The sequence below is a fragment of the Phytophthora sojae genome (assembly GCF_000149755.1).
Source record: "Phytophthora sojae unplaced genomic scaffold PHYSOscaffold_13, whole genome shotgun sequence".
Lineage (NCBI taxonomy): Eukaryota > Oomycota > Peronosporomycetes > Peronosporales > Peronosporaceae > Phytophthora > Phytophthora sojae.
This window is the reverse complement of record NW_009258127.1, coordinates 1615924-1633316: the sequence shown is the minus strand read 5'-3', so window position 1 is coordinate 1633316 and position 17393 is coordinate 1615924. Positions and strand designations below refer to the sequence as shown.

The 17393-nt window shown below is 57.9% G+C and overlaps 1 protein-coding gene across 1 annotated transcript; it reads right to left on the bottom strand.

Annotated features, from left to right (window-relative positions):
- Window positions 1-1163: 1163 nt before the first annotated feature.
- PHYSODRAFT_368201 (hypothetical protein) lies at window positions 1164-15967 on the bottom strand (the record flags this gene model as incomplete). Its single annotated transcript, XM_009539585.1, has 3 exons — window positions 1164-1396; window positions 6354-6372; window positions 15614-15967. Coding segments are annotated over 3 exons (606 nt in total), but the record flags the coding sequence as incomplete, so codon positions are not given.
- Window positions 15968-17393: the final 1426 nt, after the last annotated feature.

Sequence of the window (17393 nt, the reverse complement as noted above, 5' to 3'; positions counted from 1 at the left end):
ACGTTCCGTGACTCGGTGCGTCTAACCTTGAGGGGGGGGGGGGGGGGGTGTAACAGGGTTACACGCACAAGTGGATACAGTCACTTGTAACTCTAACAGATACGACGTCTGTTAGAGGTTCGAAAGACTTTCTCGACCTTGGGGTAGACACACCAAAGGCTACATACATTTACGACCACCACGATGGGTGGTCCATAGTGACTTAGGATTCCTATTGGCTGAGAGCAGCATATTTTAGCCAATGAGCGACATGCATAGCATTGGAATTCTGCCAACCAGCCGTTGGCAGATTCCTATCTTAGAATATTACATTTAGAGGAAGTCAGAAACATAAAACAAAAATAGCAGTTCTCATTTTAACCCAAAAACATTATTTGGATCGTTAATTTGGATTAATCTATACTCGGAGGCGAGTATAATTAACTCTAATTTAAATTAAGCTACGCTTCCTCACATACACGCGCACACGTGTAAGCAAAAGTAGTGGGCCAAAGTAGGCCCATTACACTGTAGCTCCCCGAGCTCCCGGCCACGCTGCTCATCGCGATCGCGATAGTATAGCACCCAGTCCTCCAGGTCCCCAAGGCGGTCCCAGACCTCTCGAGGCACCTCGATCCATTGCGTCCGCTCGGCGAGCTGGTCGAGTTCGATGGCAGTCCGGCCCAGACGCGCATCAACGTCATGGATGTGATCCCGAAGGCGACCCGCCTGCTGCCGCGTGTCCAAGAGCTCATCTTGAGTCGCAAAGGGCCCCACAGCGGCCTCCACCGGCTCTGCTCGATGAGCATGGGAATCTACATTACCATGTGGGGCGCCTCCTGGCGAAACGCCGGTGCCGGGGTCAAAACCAGTATCTGGTGAAATGGCGAGGTATCCTCACCCCGAGAACTCATGGGAGTTTGAGGTGCCCCTCCGCCAAGACTGCCCAGACGTCGTGGACGCTTTTGATCGGCTTGATCGCCAGCGCCCCGAGGGCTCAAGGCCGGCACGCCGGTCGTCCCGCGCTTCCCGGCAATAAGCTGGGGAGCTGCTGGGTCAGCCACATTGCTCCGAGGCTGACCCTGAGCCACAGCGCTCACTCCCTCGCTGGAAGGAGCAGCTGGAGTGCTCGAAGGAGCGAAGCGCGCAGCGCTAAACTGGGTCTGCGCCTGGGCGAGTGCCGAGAGGCTGCGCTTGGCTCGAACCTTTGCGAAATCGAAGCAGAGCTTGCGTTCAATGCGAACATCCACTTCACTGAAGCTGGCTCGGAGTGCGTCCATGGAGCTGAGCTTTCGGCTGTGCTCGGCCCAAGACTCGAACTGAGCTTCGTACTCAATTGAGTCTTCCCCCGGGCTAAGTACCACCGGGTACGTCCGCATGGCGGGCACGGACTTCTGCTGGGCTTGCAGCCGCAGCACTCCGCGACAATTGTGATATCGGGAAATGACCGAGAACAGCCCGCGCCGAGGCCTAACGGTCTTGAACCTTCGAGTGACAACCAGCCGAGCACTCTGATTGGTTACTCTCCTTCCCCGCACTAGAGTGACAGTTGGACAGCCATTTAGTGACCAGGCACAGCGGGTCATAATAGATCCCCGGTGAGCCCTCCAATTAGTCATAGTGGGTACAAGATTTGCCTCTCATTATGAATCCGGTCCTAGCCGAGGAGTCGTCGAGTCGTCGGTCCGGCTCGAAGGCTCGGTTGATACTCGACATTTGTATAGACATTAGGGATTAGTTATAGGGAAGGCCTCACAGCCTCTAATCACTAAATCAGAGCAGAATTCCCCCCCGAAGCCACACAAGGATCAAGTCCGTCTACCGGTAAGTCTTAGCTTAGCTGTAGAGTCTGGATACGCTCGGCCGACGCGGGGTATGCCTGCCGGTGAGCATAAGGTACATTGGCCGAGTGTTCATCCCTGGAAAGGCCAAGAGTGAGTAGTGGCCGAGTGTTTGAGGTATTAGAGACCTCCTTGTACAGTTGTACGTTTGTCTGGGTGTCCCCCAAAATATTTGACTTCCAGCCGAGGCTTCGCCCCGGCGCCCCTGTCCGAGGCCTCGATTGGCCTGGTACCCTTCCTTCTGAGGGACCACAGTGGGTTAAGCGTGAAAGCGCGTGTGTACATTGCATCCTAGTCGTAGCTCGTGGCTAAGGGTGCTCTTATATTTGATTTACGGGCTCTACCTACCTGACCGACGACTCGCATAAGGCACATTCCAGCCCGGTGTAAGGGAACGGGTCTGGTCTTCCGATTTAATCCCAACAATAAGCGCCGACCTTTTAGGAGGGAAGCGTGTTGTTGGAAGGGCTCGTCCCAAAGCCTTGGCTAGAGGGACGGGGACTCGTTAAATCGTGTTTTCCTATACGACAACTGGTGCCGCGACCCGGGACTGGTGTGACCATACTGTGTGTTGCGGTCTGTGTTGGTATTGTCCCAAACGAGCATTGAGAGGAAGAGAAGAAGAAGAGAAGAAAAGAAGAAACAAGAAGAACAAGAACAAGATGGTGAAAGATCCAAGTCAGCGGTGCCAGCTACGCCGGCAAATTGGGACGGGGATCGACCGAAGGCTTGTCGACGATCGCGAGTGACATGACGTCTCGGCTGTCGACAATCTCCGAAGGGTCGGTCCGTTTCGAAGAGTCGGTTGACGAGGATTCGGACGCCAACGATGACATGATGATGAACTACGACGACCTGGAAGAGAAGACTCCCGCGATTGCGGATGAGTACGAAGACCAGGAGGAAGCGATGGTGTCGGCTGGACGCAGTGGGGGTTCACGCTCCCTCAGCCGAAACCTCGTCTCCGAATTTGATGAAGTGGCGCGGCCGGACTTTGCAGACGATGACTCCGAGGATGGCACCGAGACCTTGACTTCGAGGGCTCTGGTGCAGGTTACTAAGGATCATCGCGAGTCTCAGGGAAACCGGCCTGCGATGAACAGCAGCACCCCAGCTGCGAACAAGGTGCTCGGCCGAGTGCTCGAGCAGATGATGGAGACGAGTGAGTGGATCCGTCAGTTCAATCCAGAGGGTGTGCGCCAGGCGACGTGGACGGAGCTGAAGGAGGAGTTGCAGCACCCCGTGGAGTCGAGTTCCACCACTCAGGTGGTCGAAGACACGGTGTCACTCCTCCGAGCCATGGGTTTCGAGCCGATGACTCGCCCGTCCGAGACCTCGATCAAGGACTGGCCGCCAGCTATCGCCGGCAAGGAGTTGCATAAGTAGAAGAGGAAGCTTCGCCTAAGCTTTGGCGAGACGGACCTCACTCTGGGACGTCTGCCAAGCGCCCGTCCGGCGAAGGGGCCAACCGATCCCTCGAAGATCCCGCTCCCGCAGACTCCGAAGAAGACGACCGAACGTTCGAGCAGACGCCAGACTACGGATGGAGTATTCTCTGTCAAAGCCGAAGGCACGCCCTACTTTCAGGATTCGCATATGGTGACCCCTCGGTCGGCTACCCGAACCGAGCGCATCGCTCGTGAAACCGAGGGTACGCGAGCCGAACGGAGCTCCAACCGAAGTGGCTCAAGACGATCGAGCCGTAGGTTCACACCGCGCGACGACTCTTCGTCGAGCGATGATGACGACGGTGCGCCTGACTACGACGGAGGCTTTGACATTTCTAGCGACGAGTTAGCCCGTCAGGTGGGCGAAGTGAGCGAGATGGAGCGTCTGAAGTCGACCCCTCGGATCGAGGTCGCGACTCACCGACCCCTCGCCCAGATCAAGAATTTCTCTGGTGCCCGCAATCGGAGCGAGAACTCCATGCAGTGGCTCCGAGCCTTCGTCTACGAGATGAAGGGGACGCACACTCCGCCCAACGAGTGGTGCATGGCTTTCGAACTGAGCCTTCGGGACGGTGCTTTGCACTGGTACCGTCAGCTCCCCAAGAAGACGAAGCGTTGGTGGAAGCTGCTCAGTGATGCTTTCATCAAGTATTACTGCACGCAGTTCAGCCAGTCTGCGAAGGCTCGCTACTACTCGGCGCGACGTGACGGTTTGGAACATCTGTGCGACTACCTAAATCGGCTGAATGGCTACGCTCGCAACGCTGGCCTTCAGTTCGAGAAGGGCGGACGCGACGCGAAGGATCATGTGCAACATTTCCTCGAGACGTGTGGTGACCGAGGACTCGAGCGGCGGCTTTGCCACGTTCGAGTCACGGACATCCATGAGCTTGAAGACATGGTTAACGACATCCTCAAGTCGGAGGAACGTGGACACGGCAGGGATGCCTCGTCGCATGCCTCGTCTCATCAGTCACGTGGACGCGAACATTCTCGCAGACGGGACGAGCGTCAGAGCGAACAGGCGCGCGACAATAGCCGCCCTGAACGTTACGAGCGCCGTGACCGAGACCTCGGACGCCGTCGTGAGGACTCGCGCTATGCCCCACGTGTGTCGCTGGCCGAGGCGTCGCTTTCCGACTTGGTGGCTGAGTTGCGGGTCCGTGGGACGAAGAGTGGTCGATCTGATCGCCCGGATCCCCGCGGGCAGTCGCGCAACGACAGTCGAAGTGAGTCCAGTGGCAGCCGATACTTCGAGGGCGACCGAGGCTTCAGTGACTACAGTGACGTCGACACCTCGGATGAAGAAGGAAGCCATGTCGCAGCGGCGAATGAGCAGGAGAGGCGTGCTGCAGCTGAAGGAACCTACGCCCGGTCCGACCAACGTCAAGGCAGGGGTGGGGAACCCGGCCGAGGCTTCGACCGATCCAACCGACACTTCAGCCGAGACAACCGCGATGGTCGCCCGCGTCAGTACGGACCCTGCGCAGCATGTGGTGGTGCCGGACATTCGGCACTCTACTGCTACCGACGCTGCAGACTGTGTCAACAAGTCCACGACATCGGCAAGTGTGAAGCACTCCAAGCCCTCACCTCGTACCTTCGGATGAAGGTTGAGAAGAAGGACCTCTCTCCCGAGCTCCAAAGTCTAGTCTTCGGTGGCAATTTAAACTAGGCAGCCCGCCAACTGAAACTGGGTTGGTCCCAATCGGGCTGCCACAGTTAGCTGATCCCGCGACCGATGCAGACTGCGTCTACGCGTTTGTGGGAACAAGCAAACGGCCGAACGACAAGGTCAAGGAACATGTGAAAATGACTGAAATTGAAAAGGAGAGAGGGGAAACCCTCGGTGGAGGTGAAAATTGTGGAAAGAATGAAGGAGATGAAGATGGAGATGCAACCGAGGCCTGGGTCTCAAGCGCGGTGGAGAGTGAACGCCCTGGCCGAACGCCCAGTGGAGTGACCAAGTTACTCCCAGGCGAGAGGCTGGGGTGGTGGTCCGCACAGAAGTTCAACAAGAGAGCACGGATGAGAGCTCTGGTCAAGGGTGCGGTCAACGACACGATAGCGAGGCTTCTGTTGGATACGGGAGCAAACGTGAGTGTGATTTCGGAGAAGTTTGCGAAGCAGTTGCGGTTGCGTGACATTCAGGGACACGGCCGCTGTATGGAAATCCAAGGGTTTACGAAGGGAACCATGGCTACGGAGAGACGAGCCCTCGTCAAGGTAACCCTCGGCTGGGTAAGTGTGTACGAGTTTGAGTTGTGGATCATGGATCATGGCGCCGGAGTGGATGTAGTCCTCGGCACCGATTTTATGATCCCGGCCGGAGTACGTTTGGACCTGTCCCATGCAATCGCGAGGTTGCCGGACGAGGTCAGCATCCCGCTCATTAAGACTCTATGTGCGCCGGACGACCAAGGCTTCGGTCCGCATGTTAATGGTGGACCGTCCGAGGACTTGCCCGTCCAGAGCCAAGAGTTTGTGGAATACCGAGTACAGCGACGCCAACCACCTCTTGATACACACGAAGTGTGGGTACGTCGCACGAAGTTTCTGCTGCCGACGGTGACGAAGTTTCGGCGGGGCAAGGTCGAGAGGGTTCGGTTGACTAATGTGTCTGACCGTCCGACGACGTGTCACGCACACACTCCAGTGTTGCTATGGGTACCGATTGGTGATCTTCCGAGAAACGACGGCTATGTTCGACTCAACTCGGCCCGATACGAAGACTGGCAGAAGCTTGCCTACGAGAGCAGCCGCGACGAAGTTGTCTTTGCGCGCGAGTGCGAGGCGTATTCGAAGTGGCTGGCGTCGCAACCGCCGGCTGTGGATCGGCCAACTTACACTCCGCCAACTGGGGTGATGGTCCGTCCAGCCGACGACTCGTCCGACCGAAGGCTCAATTTGAGTTGCGCCGAACGATGGGAACGCGAACTCGCGAAGCGTGAAGCGAGAGAGCAACTCGCTGCTGACGGCTCGCCAGTGGGTGATGGATGATCCGGCAGCGCTCCTTTCCGGAGCCGCAGAGCTTGAGCACGCGTGAACCGAAGTCACGTCTGGGGTGACGGACGAGGCCACCCACCGAGACGGTACAGGCGAGTCTGGCGACGCGGAGGCGTGTTCAGAGTCCAGCCTGGAATCAGATGGCACGCTAGGAAGTGATGACAATGGCGGTGATGATGATGAATCGGAGCACTCGTACCAGGATGAAGATTCGGCTGGAGCCGACGATCCGATGCTGCTTCTGGAGCGTACCTACGTCTCGGTCGCGACCACGCTGACGGCAGAAGCAGATGACGGTGCTGAGAAGGACTTTGCGTCGGAACACCAGGCGAACGACATTAACTTAGAGGATTATGCTCACGAACTAGCCTTCCTGCCTGATCTGACCGAAGCCTCGGTTACGGAGCTGGACTATTCGGCTGCGAATGTACGGCACCCGGACTTGAGTTGCGGCCGCCAGGACCGCGTGGTTAAGGTACTCCGGAAGCACGAGAAAATTCTGATCTCCAGTGGTAATGCACTGCCACCACCAGCATATAGGGTGGTGTGTGACATCGATGTACAAGGACACGCCCCGATCAAACAGAGGGCTCGAAGGATTCCCGTCCGACACATCAAGAAGCTCTATGAGTTGCTCCGAGGGTTGCTGAAGGCGGGTCTGATTGCGTTTTCGAGCAGTCCGTGGTCGTCCCCGATTGTCATTGTGCTGAAAAAGAATGGCGCGATATCCGACTGTGCATCGATTACAAGATGGTGAACGCCATCACCGCAATCATGGAGTATGCGATGCCTCTGGTCGATGACCTGCTCACCGATCTGGAGAAGTATTTGTGGTACTGCTCGCTTGACGCTGCGAGTGGGTTTTGGGCGATCATGACGACGCAGCGAGCACGTCAGATCTCTGCGTTTGTGTGCGCCTTGGGCCATTTCGAGTGGCTCCGGATGCCATTCGGGCTCAAGAATGCGCCCATGATATATCAGAGAATGCTAGACAACGCGCTGTGGGGCTTCGTCCAGCCGAAAGGTGGATGGAGCCACTTTGCAACACTGATGGAGCAAGCAGAGCCGCATGACCAGGAGTCCACTCGAGACCGGGCCGAACCGTCGGTTGCACCGAAGTCTCGGACCGAGCCCTCGCCCACCAAGTTCGAGGCGGGGCTTGGAGCTGGTCGTGTGGGAACGCTGTGTCAGAGTTGATCAACAGTCCTCTCGCCGACATGTTTGCCGATGGGGAGCCTGATAGATCCTCGTTGGTACCCGTATTCGAGCGACGATCCTTCGTGGACGATATCTGTTTCGGGGGTGAGTCGTTCGATGGACGTTGGACCGACTCTTGGCGCGGTTCGAGGAGTGCCGTATTAGTGTGAGCTTCACCAAGAGCATCTTCGTGCGACCGAGGGTGGATTTCCTGTCCCACGTGGTAACACGCAATGGCATCCAAGCAGACCCGAAGAAACTGAAGGCTCTGACCGAGCTCTCGTTCCCACGGTCGAAGAAGGGTGTTCAAGCATTCTTGGGCTCACTCAACTACTACAGTCGGTTCATCCAGGACTTTGCAGTGTACGGTGCCGCGCTCTACCAGCTCAAGAACGAAGACTTTTCAGCCGGAAGCGACCTCTCGGCCGCGAGACGAAGCTTTGCTGCACTTCAACAGAAGGTTGCGGACGCACAGATACTGCGATACTTCGACAGCGACCGCGCTATCCATGTGATGCTGTTCGCGAACGAGTGGGCCCTGGGCACAACGCTCATGCAAGAGCACGACGGAATGATGCACCCGGTGCGGTTCTGTGGCCGAGTCCTCAAGGACGCCGAAATGAACTATCACCCAGCCGAGAAGGAGGTCCTGGCGCTGCTGCAGTTATTGAAGGTGTGTTACACACAGCTCACAGGTCGGACCATCCACGTCTATACGCGGTTTTCGACGCTCGAATGGGTTCACAAGTCGAAGTCTCTGTTCGGACGTGCGACCCAGTTTGCGGTGCTGCTGTCTCCGTGGCACTTGGTCGTTACGCGCGTTAAGGAGAAGGATTGTGCCTTTGCAGTCGTCGATCACAAGTTTCGTCGACCACGAGGGCTCGTTGGCACCAGTGACTCCACCGACACGTGACTCACCGAGTGTTCGGATGGATCCGCATCTGCTGTACGCACGACTGCCTCGTGACTACTGTGGCTATGTGCTCTCTTTCGATGACTCTGCTAAGACTGAGAAGCATGGGGGCTACGGGAGTTGTGCATGGATTCTGTGGAAATTGCCGGATTGGTCAATAGTGATCGCTGCGAGTGCTTATCTCGAGGCAACGACAGTGAACCTGGCCGAGTACTCGGGTATGAACAACGGCATGACCGCAACCTTAGCAACTGGGGCTGAGGAGTTGGTTATCGTCGGAGACTCGAGACTCGCAATCCAGCAATCCCTAGGGGTGATCGCATGTCGTAAGGGAACACTGATGGCACAACTCAGCCGACACAAAGAACTGAGGTCGAAGTTTCGGTCCGTGAAGTACCTGCACGTTGTCCGCGAGTTCAACGCCGCAGCAGACTCTTTAGCGAGTGAGACTTTCGAAAAAAAGGGGTTCGGTGACTGTGAACGACAAGACTCGGATTGAAGAGCTGGCCCAGCTGAACCGCATCCAAGAGGTTATCTACGAACCGCCAACCGAGACTTCGCCACCAGACAAGCCTCGTCAGCAGAAAGGTCGAAGGAAGAGGCCCACGTGTGGTGAACTCGATCCGAGCACTGGACGCATCGGATACGACCCGCCGTAAGAAGTTTTTCGATTTCGTGCGAGAACCGTCATATGTATCGGTAGTGACCAGGCGACAAGCGAGAGAACGAGAGAGGCGGGTCCGCTTTGCAGACGAAGAACAAGTGGTGAACCAGGAAGAATGTAGCCCGGATGCAGACCCCGACCAAGACGACGATGCTGGACCCTCGGATCAACCAACGCAACCGAGACTTGACGCAACGGTAGTTCACGAACCGAGCGCTGAGGATATTGACCCTGTGGTAGTGTAGGAGGAACGCCGTCGGCGTATCGGCGCGGCTCAGGACGAGGAACTTCGGTGGTCGAACCTCAAGACGGTATTGAAAGGCGAAGAAGCGAGACTTGGTTACAAAACAGCGCGAGAGGCCTGGAAGATGTCCGATAAGTTTGTGCTGAGTGAGGACGGACTATTGTATTTCCTCGGTTCGAACCGTCGGTCAGGTCGTGACCGGCCCGAGGAGTCAACATTGCGGCTGGTGGTACCAACCACGATGGTACAGGAGGTGCTACAAAGCTGCCACGACTCGCTGGAGGGAGGCCATCAGGGCATCACCCGAACGTACCACCGAGTGAAAGCTGACTACTACTGGATTGGGTTGTTTGCGGACGTCGAAAGACACGTACGCTCGTGCCCAGACTGTAGCTCAAGTAAGAGCCGTCCGCAACTTCGCGGATACTCGCCGGGCAACATCTTAGCAGAAAGGCCGTTGCAGATAGTCTCGATGGATTTCGTCATTCCCCTGCCGAGGACTCGGCGAGGGAACACGGCGCTGCTGCTGTTCCAGTGTGCATTCACGGGGTTTGTAATGGGTAAGGCCATGGCCGACACCTCAGCCCTATGCGTCGCGCAAGCTTTCGAAGAGTGCGTCTACCGAAGCTTCGGTGCTCCTACCCTCATCCGACATGACAGAGACCCTCGCTTCATTGGCGAAGTCTTCCTAGCGTTTACGGAAATGATGCAATCGAGGTCTCGGACCACCCTGAGCTATCGGCCACAAGCCAACGGCCAGCAGGAACGCTCGGTTAAGACTGTCATACAGTCCGTCTGAGTGTACGCGGAAGACCCGCTCCAACACGACTGGGATGAGATCGTGGAGAAGCTGATCTTTGCTATCAACAACTCGCAGGACGCCACGCGCAAGGACACGCCGTTCTACCTTGTACACGGCTGGGATGCGCGGACGACACTTAGAGCTATGTCTTCGTCACTGAAACGAGGCCGCGGTCGCCAAACCGACGCCTTAGCTTGGAGACGAGAAGCCAATCGGCAACAGGAGATCGCGTTGGAGATGGCCAAAGAGTACCAGGCGACAGAGAAAGCCAATCGAGCCGAGAAGCACAACGAGACCCTGAGTCGACGCGAACGAGAATCTCTACCGACGTCTGACCGAACCGAACCTTCAGGTGAAAACACTGAAACGATGGACCCGACCGATGACTCGTCGACCGAAACCTCGAAGTCGCTCTTTGAGCCGGGCGATCGTGCCTGGATCTACATGGAGCGTGTGAAACCGGGGCTGACGAAGAAGTTGGCGCATCGCTGGCATGGCCCCTTAAAAATCAAGAAGAAGGTGGACGAGTACGCGTATGAGCTGGCTCTACCAGACCGGAGTGGGTATAGATTCTACCCAGTCGTCCATATCTCGACTAAAGAAAGTGAACGAGTTTGGAGACCGACCGAAGACTCGGTTGGTAACTGACGTCACGGATGAGACGAGACTAGACTTCGATGAAGAGCTTCTACCCGAAGACAGCTTTGAATCGGACCACCTCACTGGTGAGTACGAGGTGGAGGCTATTCTGGATGATCGAACGCCGCTCTCGACGGGCACTGAACGCGCGGTCAGAGAGTTCCAAGTGAAATGGGTTGGTTATGATGAACCCACGTGGGAGTCCGCGTCCAACCTGTCGTGCGGAGGGATGCTGTACGATTACTTGCGCGCTAAGCGCAGCGATCGTCGTTTGCAGACGGTCCAAGTCGCAGACGAGCACTAGATGCGACTGGCGCAACATGATGAACTGCCGGCGGGGCGATGCAGCCCGCCTCAGCAGACGAAAAGAACTACTGCAGCAACATTTACTACATGTATGCATATTGCACGAACTCTCGGATGGATCCTACGAACTACTCAAGTGGAGGCATGGAGATGCTGTTTGAATTTGAAATTAGAAATCTGACGACGCCAACAGACTGAGAAACACTACAATGCATCGAGAAGACTACGTTCAGGCCGGGCAGAAGAAACGAAGAGGAGAAAGCGAGCCTATGGCTTCGACGCGGAAGCGGCGTGAGCGAGCACTTGGAGGTGGCCAGAGGCAGCGGCCGGGCGCTGGAGACCCGGCGGAGATGTCGACTCCTCAACCGAGCCCTCGATCTGGTTGTCCTCTTCGCCGGAGCTGAGCTCGGGCTCGTCTGATCCAGCCGGAGTTATTGGAACGAGGCTCAACTCAGGAGAAGCAGCATCGTCCGAGCGCTCGGGCGAACGAAGAGTCGGCACCTCGTTTGGAATGCGGAGGCGATCGGACCGAGCGTTGCGCTCAGCCGAGTACTTGAGCCACGCCTCCTTGATGGCTAGGTACGCTTCGGAATCCTCTCCGAGCCTTGGACATAGACGGTCGAGCCATATCTCTACGGCCGCCGGAGATACCAAGTGCGCACGCTCGTACAACGCAAAGGCCAGATCGTGACTTTCGGTTGAACCCCCTGCTCGGCAACAAAACGGACGCCACAGCTTCGTGAGCAACGCGATTCCAGTCGCACGAATGGAGATAGGAACGTCAGGAAGGAAGTCGGTGACGTCGAACAAGCACGGCTCGGCTGGGAGACTCTCGATGAACCGCCAGAAGGGGTGATCAGGATTCGTCCAGTCGCTGAAAGCTTGGATCCCTTCAACCGAACACTCGACTTGGGCAGACGTTGGAACCGGCGGGACGGTTCGAGTTTCCAGGATCTCCCGCCAGCACTCCTCTGCTCCAGGACTCGCAAACGGAGGCGACAGGAGTGACCAGTCATATTTACCGCCGCGAAGAACCTGGTCGCGGCGAGCGGTCGACGCAGCCTGACGAGACGAGGCTTCAGCACGGCACGCTTGAGCAGTAGTCTGACGGACTGGAACGAGACCAACCCTCGGCTGCACAGGCTCAGCCCTCGGACGAGAAGACGGCACGACTGGGGCAACCGGAAGGGGCCGGGCTTGTGAACGCTGACGGAGCTGTATCTTAGCTCCTTTAGCCGACACCTTCTTGGGGTACGACTCGATCCAGCACGCGAAGACGCAGGAGTGAGAGTCCCTACCGAGACCGAGCTCTCCACTTCGCGAGTGAGATCCACCTCGGCAGGGCACCGAACCGACGGCTCGTCGAGACCCAGGACCACGTCGTCAGGGGCGTTCTCACTCTCCACCGCGACCTTGGACTGGAGAGAAGCCACAGTGGACGCAGAACGAACTGACCGGCCATCCTTGCGAGGCTGAATAACAACCGAAGCCTCGTAAGGGGAGTTGTAGTTCAGCACCGAAGAGTTCACGACGTGCTCTGCTCCCCGTGCTCGGTCTGAGGGTACTGCAGACGAATTGGACAGGCGAGCCGGCGAAGGTGGAGGCGTCCGAAGGATGCAGAGACGACGGCGCGACTAGAGGGCGGGAAACCGAAGCCTCGGTCCCGAGCTCAGAAGTGGCTGCCGATGAGGCGAGCGTTCGACCCGAAATAGTTGCCTGTTCCACCGACGTGGCCGAAGCATCAGGAAGACGTAGTGGCCGACTGCCAGCAGGTGGGCGCGCTCCTCTTTACAGGAGGCTTCGAGGGACGGCCGAGCCGAGAGTTCAGATTCGAAGGAGCAGGCTTCCGAGGGACAGTGGACGGCGCGACGGCAGCAGGAGTCGGCCCGGTCAGCTTCTTCCGACGCTTCGACGATGGCACCAAAGGCTCGTCATCATCCGAGCCCTCCGAGAAGAGGCCGACGTCTCCGAAGTCCTCGTCTCGATCTGAGTCAGGACTCGTCTGGTCCTGGTCCTGGTCCTTGGCCTTGGAAGATGGGCGGACAACCGCTGGTGCTGAAGCCTCGCGCGGGCGCTTCAGCGGAGCAGTCGCAGCCGAAAGCTCGAAATCCATGGCGGCGAAGTCTCGGAGGAAATCCATCACAATGGGAGGCAATAACGAGTCGTCGCCGAGGTCAAGGTTCGCCAGGATGAAGCGTTGATCGTTCGACTGCTGGAGATACGCGTGGAACTTCTTCAGGGTGTCAGAGTAGCGGGACAGCCCTTCACGAAAGCTTTAGCAGTCCTTCTTGATGACGGCGTGGAGGCTCGTAAGCGAAGAGTCGCGCTTCGAAACTTGGGCCTTCAGGTGGTCGATCACCTCAACGCTCTGAGCGACGGCTCGGTTGGCCGTAGCGAGTTGTCGGCTAATGGAGTCCCGCTCATCGCGAAGAGCCTGGGCAACCGTAGCCAACTGCCCTCGCTCAGCCGACGCCTGGGTACACAGCCGCTCCGTGCGGAGACGGATGTCGTTCTCGCTGTTGAGCCTGCGCTCACTACGAGCCGCGGCTTCCTCCAGACGACGGACCTCCTGGCGTAGGGCTTCAACCTCTTGATCCCAGCCGAGGGGACGCGGCAAACGTCTGGCGAGACTGCTCGGACGACATCGCTGAGACTTCGGGCATCGGTTAAACGCTGGTCGAGGTCGTAGCCGACTCGCAGCGGCGGGAACCTGACGAGGCCGATCATGAGCTGGCCGGGGTCTGCCAACCGTTGGTCCAGATGATCCTCCAACCGAGACTCGATGCGGCGCACGGTGCGAGCGACGTTTGCTTCGATCAGGTCCTCGAGTGCTACCCCAAGCGACCAAGGAATCGGCGCGAGAGGCGAAGACTCGGGGGCGTCACCGGGAGCCGACGACGAGGGCTCGGGCGAAACGGGCTCGTGGGCTTCCGTGTAAGCTGATTGGCAAAACTGGGATGGACCAGACACAGGGTCGACCGAGTCATCGGACCGCACACTCGACGGAGACTGAGGAGGAGAAGATGGAACACCTTCATCTGAGCGAGCCGACACCCCACGTCCACCTTCCCCCGGCTTCGTGGGAGTTGGTGACGACCGCTCACGAGGGCTCGACATCGAAGGCTCGGAGAGACCGGAGTCGACAGAAACACGGGCAGCATCAACCTCGACCGAGTCCTGGCGCTCACCCGACGCCCCGCCAGCACCAGCTGCAACGGGAGGTGGCGACGAAGATGCGCCAGAAACGCCGGGCACTTGAGCAGCCACAGACGCTGCACGGGGTGCCCCGCTTGCCGAAGCAGAGGCGGAAATTGGCACCGCCGAGCCCTCGAGAGGAGACGCCGAGCCCTCGGGTGGAGGCGCAGAAGAGCCGTTCCCGTCAGCAGATGAGCGTGGCCCAGCAGGCGGCTGCACGCGACAAGAGAAAAAAGGTTAGCGACGGAAGCTGCGGCGCGATGACGAACAGACTTCACCAAAGATATGGACTTACCGAGGAATCAGAGCCGACGGCGCGGAGGGCAGCAGCTTGCGCCTCGTCCAGAGCACTCAGCGCGCGCGGCATGGAAGCAGGGACGGCGTGCACCACGACACTCCAGTAGGCTGGGTCGGGCCGCGGTGAGGGCTGCTGTGGTATCGAGAAGTGCCGGCGGGAGAACAGCCCCGCGCCGAGGCCTAACGGTCTTGAACCTTCGAGTGACAACCAGCCGAGCACTCTGATTGGTTACTCTCCTTCCCCGCACTAGAGTGACAGTTGGACAGCCATTTAGTGACCAGGCACAGCGGGTCATAATAGATCCCCGGTGAGCCCTCCAATTAGTCATAGTGGGTACAAGATTTGCCTCTCATTATGAATCCGGTCCTAGCCGAGGAGTCGTCGAGTCGTCGGTCCGGCTCGAAGGCTCGGTTGATACTTGATATTTGTATAGACATTAGGGATTAGTTAAAGGGAAGGCCTCACAACCTCTAATCACTAAATCAGAGCAGAATTTCCCCCCGAAGCCACACAAGGGTCAAGTCCGTCTACCGGTAAGTCTTAGCTTAGCTGTAGAGTCTGGATACGCTCGGCCGACGCGGGGTATGCCTGCCGGTGAGCATAAGGTACATTGGCCGAGTGTTCATCCCTGGAAAGGCCAAGAGTGAGTAGTGGCCGAGTGTTTGAGGTATTAGAGACCTCCTTGTACAGTTGTACGTTTGTCTGGGTGTCCCCCAAAATATTTGACTTCCAGCCGAGGCTTCGCCCCGGCGCCCCTGTCCGAGGCCTCGATTGGCCTGGTACCCTTCCTTCTGAGGGACCACAGTGGGTTAAGCGTGAAAGCGCGTGTGTACATTGCATCCTAGTCGTAGCTCGTGGCTAAGGGTGCTCTTATATTTGATTTACGGGCTCTACCTACCTGACCGACGACTCGCATAAGGCACATTCCAGCCCGGTGTAAGGGAACGGGTCTGGTCTTCCGATTTAATCCCAACAATAAGCGCCGACCTTTTAGGAGGGAAGCGTGTTGTTGGAAGGGCTCGTCCCAAAGCCTTGGCTAGAGGGACGGGGACTCGTTAAATCGTGTTTTCTTATACGACACAGTCGTAGACTGTGGAGTGAGGAGCCGCTCTCGCAGAGACGTACGCAGTGCGAGCTCCTCCGGAGTACGGGCCGCGGGCCCAATGGCGTGCAGCGTGAAAGACTGCTGGAACGCCTGGCGACAAGCCTCCGCGGGGTCGCGAGGCCGGAAGCCGTAGTCGGCAGCGCTGGGGTTCAGCAGAGGCCGCAGTTCGGGGCGCTGGGAGCGCGTGGGAGCCATCTGCGCCGCAACCTGCTCGGACTGAGCTTCGTCCAAAGGGTTGGAGATGACGGGGCCCAGCGGCACACCCTCACCACGAGGTGGCGAATACCGTGGCTCCGTGAGCGCGCGCAGCTCGTAGAGGCCGGAAGAGCGTTCGGGGAACGGCTTCGGAGTGCGCAGCGGTGGCCGCGGCTCCTCCCTCGATGGCGCAGTGCGCTCAGTGGCGAGACGGCTCGGGGAGCGCACAGGAGATGTGTGCGCGGAGCGCCCTTGATCGCGACGGCTCGGAGAGCCAACTGGGGCCGGCGAGCCTTCTTCACGGCGTGTCGACGGTGTGGGCGAAGCGTCGCTGCGGCTCGGGGAGCGTCGCGTGAGTGGGGACGCATCTCCTCGGTTCGGAGAACCCTCCATGGACTTGTCCACCTCGCCCTCTTCACCAAAGAGTTCCCTAGGATTCATGATCTGACGGGTTGGTGCTCGAGGAGAGCTGGGGCTTGCGCGCTGCGAGCTGCGCTTCAGGCGTTGCGCCGCGAAGTACTCGGACACCGAGAGCCTGGAAGGCGTCAAGGGTGTGCGCGCGGGCGCTGGCGTTCGCGGAGGTGCGGAGGCACGCAGTGCAGCAGCACGAGAGGAGCGAGGCTCCGAGGCGGATCTCGCGAAAGGCTGTCTGCGGTCGAAAGACCAAAAGGCTTTATGACTTGAAGTCATGTGAGGGCGCGTTGCGCCGAGAAGTTCTCAGAGAAGTCCACGCGATGTGGATTGACTCGTTTGAGCAGGAGGCTTGACGGAACAAGACCCGGAGGTTTGCCGTTAAGCGTGAACACCCGTGTCCACGGTTTGGTGGGGGAGGGTGTAACGGGGTTACACGAGAGTTACCCGAAGGGTTATGAAGTGGATACACAATGTCTAACCTAAATCAGTAGGAGAATCAGTACATGGCTTCAGAGCCACTGATTATGCATATGACTAGGGTTCACTATGCTAGATAGTGAACCGGATACATTTACTCCGTAGGCGGCTTGGCCGCGCTAAAGGGAAATACATTCAGTTTTGAGATTCACACAGTTGAGAGTTAAGGGTTGACTCTTGGGGTCCGTAAGGTGTACGGACTCGTACGTTCTGGTATTAGAACGGGCTATCTTAAGCTGAGACTCTGTGAGTCTGTCAAGCTTCCTCTGACGCTAAAGCTACGGCAGCGCCGCTGCAGGAATCCTCAGTCTCTATGGACCACCCGTCGTGGTGATCGTAAATGTATGTAGCCTTTGGTGTGTCTACACCAAGGTCGAGAAAGTCTTTCGAACTTCTAACAGACGTCGTGTCTGTTTGAGTTACAAGTGACTGTAGTCACTTGTGCGTATAATCCTGTTACAGGTTCTCCGCTACTGCGCCAGCGGTCGTCAACTTAGACGTGCTCGTTATGGAACGAGCACGCTCTCTTCAACGTGATGCATTGACCGAACTGTCAATGGTGGTTGACGCGCCGAGACCGGCACGTCTAACCTTAACGGGGGGATGGCGTAACGGGGTTACACGCACAAGTGGCAACAGCCTTTGTCACTCTAACAGACGCGATGTTTGT